Source organism: Oncorhynchus keta, unplaced genomic scaffold, assembly GCF_023373465.1.
Source record: "Oncorhynchus keta strain PuntledgeMale-10-30-2019 unplaced genomic scaffold, Oket_V2 Un_contig_871_pilon_pilon, whole genome shotgun sequence".
Lineage (NCBI taxonomy): Eukaryota > Metazoa > Chordata > Actinopteri > Salmoniformes > Salmonidae > Oncorhynchus > Oncorhynchus keta.
The window spans coordinates 7,501-13,489 of record NW_026290201.1 but is presented as its reverse complement, the minus strand read 5'-3'; the positions used below and the strand labels follow the sequence as shown (position 1 = coordinate 13,489).

Genomic DNA, 5,989 nt, shown 5'->3' with positions numbered 1-5,989 from the left:
GACAGAAAGGACGCGCGAAACCAGAAATACTAGAACTCGAAGTTCAGTGGTCAATTAAAATGTTTTACTGGGGTGAAGGCCGATTCTATGGGCCTGTGACTGACAGGGGCCCTGAAAAATTATTAGAACATTATGTTAAAAAAATACAAATACAATCAATATTAAATGATTAACCTATCATCATTAATATAATATTTTATTTACAATGTAAATAAAATGAATTGTGAGTGAGGAGTGTCGGTGTGAGCATCATGTCTGAGCAACTTCCTGAAGAAAAATCTGGCTTCCAAAAACGAAACGAAAGAAAATAAAGAAAATGTTTCACAAAGGAAGGAGGGTGTAGTCCGTGAGTCGTGTAAATTAACCTGTCAGCTTAGTCCGTAGTGAAATAGGCTACTTTTGCTCCCCTAACATTAGTTACTTAATATCTCAACAGAAAATTCTGAGTGTTTACATTTCGCTCCTCTTTTAGCCAACATTTAATCAATGCAGGCTATAACTATTACCAAGCTATTCATACTAAATCAGTTGTTCCTGTCTGTTGCCAGAACCAACAGATCCAGCTTCAGGCTCACCAGCCCTGTCTCCTCATCCCCCTGAACCAGCCCTTTCTCCTCATCCCCCTGAACCAGCCCTGTCTCCCCATCCCCCTGAACCAGCCCTGTCTCCTCATCCCCCTGAACCAGCCCTGTCTCCTCATCCCCCTGAACCAGCCCTGTCTCCCCATCCCCCTGAACCAGCCCTGTCTCCCCATCCCCCTGAACCAGCCCTGTCTCCCCATCCCCCTGAACCAGCCCTGTCTCCCCATCCCCCTGAACCAGCCCTGTCTCCCCATCCCCCTGAACCAGCCCTGTCTCCCCATCCCCCTGAACCAGCCCTGTCTCCCCATCCCCTGAACCAGCCCTGTCTCCCCATCCCCCTGAACCAGCCCTGTCTCCCCATCCCCTGAACCAGCCCTGTCTCCCCATCCCCCCAGCCCTGAACCAGCCCTGTCTCCCCATCCCCTGAACCAGCCCTGTCTCCCCATCCCCTGAACCAGCCCTGTCTCCCCATCCCCTGAACCAGCCCTGTCTCCCCATCCCCCTGAACCAGCCCTCTCCCCATCCCCCTGAACCAGCCCTGTCTCCCCATCCCCCTGAACCAGCCCTGTCTCCCCATCCCCCTGAACCAGCCCTGTCTCCCCATCCCCCTGAACCAGCCCTGTCTCCCCATCCCCTGAACCAGCCCTGTCTCCCCATCCCCTGAACCAGCCCTGTCTCCCCATCCCCCTGAACCAGCCCTGTCTCCCCATCCCCCTGAACCAGCCCTGTCTCCCCATCCCCCAGCCCTGAACCAGCCCTGTCTCCCCATCCCCCTGAACCAGCCCTGTCTCCCCATCCCCTGAACCAGCCCTGTCTCCCCATCCCCCTGAACCAGCCCTGTCTCCCCATCCCCCTGAACCAGCCCTGTCTCCCCATCCCCTGAACCAGCCCTGTCTCCCCATCCCCTGAACCAGCCCTGTCTCCCCATCCCCCTGAACCAGCCCTGTCTCCCCATCCCCCTGAACCAGTCCTGTCTCCCCATCCCCCTGAACCAGCCCTGTCTCCCCATCCCCCTGAACCAGCCCTGTCTCCCCATCCCCCTGAACCAGCCCTGTCTCCCCATCCCCCTGAACCAGCCCTGTCTCCCCATCCCCCAGAACCAGCCCTGTATCCCCATCCCCAGAAGCAGCCCAATGGCTCCCCTGAACCAGGGGCCCAAATCTCTTTCCATCCCCTGAAGCTTTCCATGGGGCCCAATGTGAATCTTTCCATGGGGCCCAATGAAACTTTCCATGGGGCCCAATGTGAATCTTTCCATGGGGCCCAATATGATATCTTTCCATGGGGCCCAATGTGATATCTTTCCATGGGGCCCAATGTGATATCTTGCCATGGGGGCCAATGTGATATCTTTCCATGGGCCAAATATGATATCTTTCCATGGGGCCCAATGTGATATCTTTCCATGGGGCCCAATGTGATATCTTTCCATGGGGCCCAATGTGACATCTTTCCATGGGGCCCAATGTGATATCTTTCCATGGGGCCCAATGTGATATCTTTCCATGGGGCCCAATGTGATATCTTTCCATGGGGCCCAATGTGATATCTTTCCATGGGGCCCAATGTGATATCTTTCCATGGGGCCCAATGTGATATCTTTCCATGGGGCCCAATGTGATATCTTTCCATGGGGCCCCAAATCCCTGGCGGTGCCCCTGCATACCTATGACAGAAAAAAACATGTACCTCTCAGGGATCGGACCCTTTTTCTCCCCAATTCTCGCCTAAAATGACTCGTACCCAAATCTAACTGCCTGTAGCTCAGGACCCAAATCTAACTGCCTGTAGCTCAGGACCCAAATCTAACTGCCTGTACCTCAGGACCCAAATCTAACTGCCTGTAGCTCAGGACCCAAATCTAACTGCCTGTAGCTCAGGACCCAAATCTAACTGCCTGTAGCTCAGGACCCAAATCTAACTGCCTGTAGCTCAGGCCCTGAAACAAGGATATGCATTTTCTTGGTACCATTTTAAAGGAAACACTTTGAAGTTTGTGGAAATGTGAATGAATGTAAGGAGAATAAAACACATTAGATCTGGTAGAAGATAATACAAAGGGAGAAAAAAAACACGCTTTTCTCAATTTGTTTTGTTTTGTTCCATCTTGGAAATGCTAGTAGAGAAAAGCCATTGTGACTTTAGGAGTCTAGGCGCAATTTAGATGTTCGCCACTAGATGGAAGCAGTGTATGTGCAAAGCCTTTAGACTGATCCAATGAACCATTGCATCACTGTTCAAAATGTTGTGTCGAGTCTGCTCAAAATGTGCCGAATTGGGTCAATTGTTACATTTTTCAAGTACATAACTATAGAGAACATACAACAATGATATGGTTATATAAAAAAAAAATGTAAGTTTACACCCTCCCAGGAATGATATGGTTATATAAAAAAACAAATGTTAGTTTACACCCTCCCAGGAATGATATGGTTATATAAAAAAACAAATGTTAGTTTACACCCTCCCAGGAATGTCATACATGATGCTTCCAGTTCAAGTTAATAACAAACCCGTTGCCGAGAGTTTTGTCATTGTTTCTGCTCCTCAAACAATAGGTCCGGTCCAGTCAGAAACCTGATTTACGGTGTTTTATACAGTTGGAATTATACCGTGAAATTGTGACAAAATATGATAATGCCCTTTCAGTGTAAGCGCTGTTTGTAAAGACCTCCTGAAATGCCTGTTTTTTGTGGGGGTGGAGTTTTGACCAGTTAGAAGACCAAAACCTCTCTGCCAATAACAGATCGTTTTCCACTCCCCACTCAGACCCCTCCGCACTCAGACCCCTTCCCTCCCCACTCAGACCCCTCCCCTCCCCACTCAGACCCCTCCCCTCCCCACTCAGACCCCTCCCCACTCAGACCACTCCCCTCCCTACTCAGACCCCCCTCCCCTCCCCTCCCCACTCAGACCCCTCCCCTCCCCACTCAGACCCCTCCCCTCCCCACTCAGACCCCTCCGCACTCAGACCCCTTCCCTCCCCACTCAGACCCCTCCGCACTCAGACCCCTTCCCTCCCCACTCAGACCCCTCCCCACTCAGACCCCTCCCCACTCAGACCACTCCCCTCCCTACTCAGACCCCTCCCCTCCCCACTCAGACCCCTCCCCTCCCCACTCAGACCCCTCCCAACTCAGACCACTCCCCTCCCTACTCAGACCCCTCCGCACTCAGACCACTCCCCTCCCTACTCAGACCCCTCCGCACTCAGACCCCTCCCCTCCCTACTCAGACCCCTCCCCACTCAGACCCCTCCCTACTCAGACCCCCGCCCTCCCCACTCAGACCCCTCCCCACTCAGACCCCTTCCCTCCCCACTCAGACCCCTCCCCACTCAGACCCCTCCCCACTCAGACCCCTCCCTACTCAGACCCCTCCCCCCCTACTCAGACCCCTCCCCCCTCAGACCCCTCCCCTCCCCACTCAGACCCCTCCGCACTCAGACCCCCCTCCCAGACCCTCCCCACTCAGACCCCTCCCTACTCAGACCCCTCCCCACTCAGACCCCTCCCCACTCAGACCCCTCCGCACTCAGACCCCTCCCCACTCAGACCCCTCCCCACTCAGACCCCTCCCTACTCAGACCCCTCCCCACTCAGACCCCTCCCCCCCTCCGCACTCAGACCCCTCCCCATACTCAGACCCCTCCCCACTCAGACCCCTCCCCCGCACTCAGACCCCTCCCCACTCCCCCTCCCCACTCAGACCCCTCCCTACTCAGACCCCTCCCTACTCAGACCCCTCCCCTCCCACTCAGACCCCTCCCCCCAACTCCACTCAGACCCCTCCCCTCCCAACTCAGACCCCTCCCCACTCAGACCCCTCCCCACTCAGACCCCTCCCCTCCCTACTCAGACCCCTCCCCTCCCAACTCAGACCCCTCCCCTCCCCACCCCTCCCAGACAGTCCTAGTAAAAATGAAAAATGACTCTTCGCTAAGAACCTTTTTTTGCTCATTTATTTTGTTGCGTTTTAATTGAAAACAAATCACAGTAATGTCCTTAACTGTTCCCCAGAAATTATTTGCAGCTGCGCATCGGACCTTTTAAAGAATTAAAAGAATGAGGGAGGTCCCGTGTGGCTCAGTTGGTTATAGAGCATTGGAGCTTTCAATGCCAGGGTTGTGGGTTCGATTCCCACGGGGAAACCAGTATGTGAGAAATAATAAGTAAGGACACGTACGGACTAGGTCGCTCTGGATAAGAGTGACGACTAAAATTGAACTATCAAACTGATATTCACCTTATCAAAAAACATACAAGTTATAACCCCTCCCCATACAGACCCCTTCTGCTCAGACACATTCACCAATGTGTTCTGACCATCTGACCACTAAAAGTCAACCTGGACGTTCCGACCCCTTCCTTCCCTGCTCAGATCACATTCAGTACAATGTGTTCTGACCATCTGAGTAGTTGGACTGCAATAAAAAGTCAACCTGGAACGTTCCCGTCAATCATTACATCTTTACGACCAGTTCTGCTCAGATCACATTCAGTACAATGTGTTCTGACCATCTGAGTAGTTGGACTGCAATAAAAAGTCAACCTGGAACGTTCCCGTCAATCATTGACTGGGTCAGGTGACCAAAAAAATGTCCAATCCTGAGCTATTGTGTGTGTGGATCGTCTCAGAGGAACATTTTCTCCTTGCTGTGTCCGAAGCGTGTGTTGAGCTCCTGGGACTTCTTCAACAGACGTTGTTTCTGAGCCTCATCAAACTTGTTGACTTGCAAGTCCTGGTCCCTGTCAAACGCTCGCCTCTCCACCGGCTTGGCTCCCTCGTCCAGTTTCCTCTTCTTCATCTGCTTCTCGTGGAGACTGATCAGAGACTCGCCACGCTTGGTTTCCTAACAGAGAGGAGAGAGAAAGACAAAGTCATATTGACAACTAATGGTCAGTAGACATCTTGTCTAGTCTCCGGGTCAGTAGACATCTTGGTCTAGTCTCCGGGTCAGTAGACATCTTGGTCTAGTCTCCGGGTCAGTAGACATCTTGGTTTGTCTCCGGGTTAGAAAACAAATCTCAGTAAGTCTCTAACTGTCAGTAGACATCTTGGTCTAGTCTTGGCGGGTCAGTAGACATCTTGGTCTAGTCTCCGGGTCAAACATCTTGTCTAGTCTCCGGGTCAGTAGACATCTTGGTCTAGTCTCCGGGTCATAAGATCTTGGTCTAGTAAACATCTTGAACTATCTTGGTCTATCTAAAACTCCAAGTCAGTAGACATCTTGGTCTAGTCTCTGGTCAGTAGACATCTCAGTCTATCTCTCTGACATCTGAGGTCACTGCAATAAAGTCATCTTGGAAGTCTCCGGGTCAGTCATCTTGGTCATCTCTAGGTCAGTAGACATCTTGGTCTAGTCTTCATTCAGTAGACATCTTGGTCTAGTCTCTGGGTCAGTAGAC

At 52.1% G+C, this 5,989-nt stretch overlaps 1 protein-coding gene across 1 annotated transcript in view; it reads right to left on the bottom strand.

Moving 5' to 3' along the window:
* Window positions 1–4,950: 4,950 nt before the first annotated feature.
* The window catches only part of gpalpp1 (GPALPP motifs containing 1), a 7,005-nt gene continuing 5,966 nt past the window's right edge, over window positions 4,951–5,989 (bottom strand). The window contains exon 7 of the mRNA XM_052512592.1: window positions 4,951–5,433. Coding sequence (XP_052368552.1) covers window positions 5,215–5,433 — 219 coding nt within the window. The 3' untranslated portion in view covers window positions 4,951–5,214. The remainder of the gene's footprint in view (window positions 5,434–5,989) is intronic.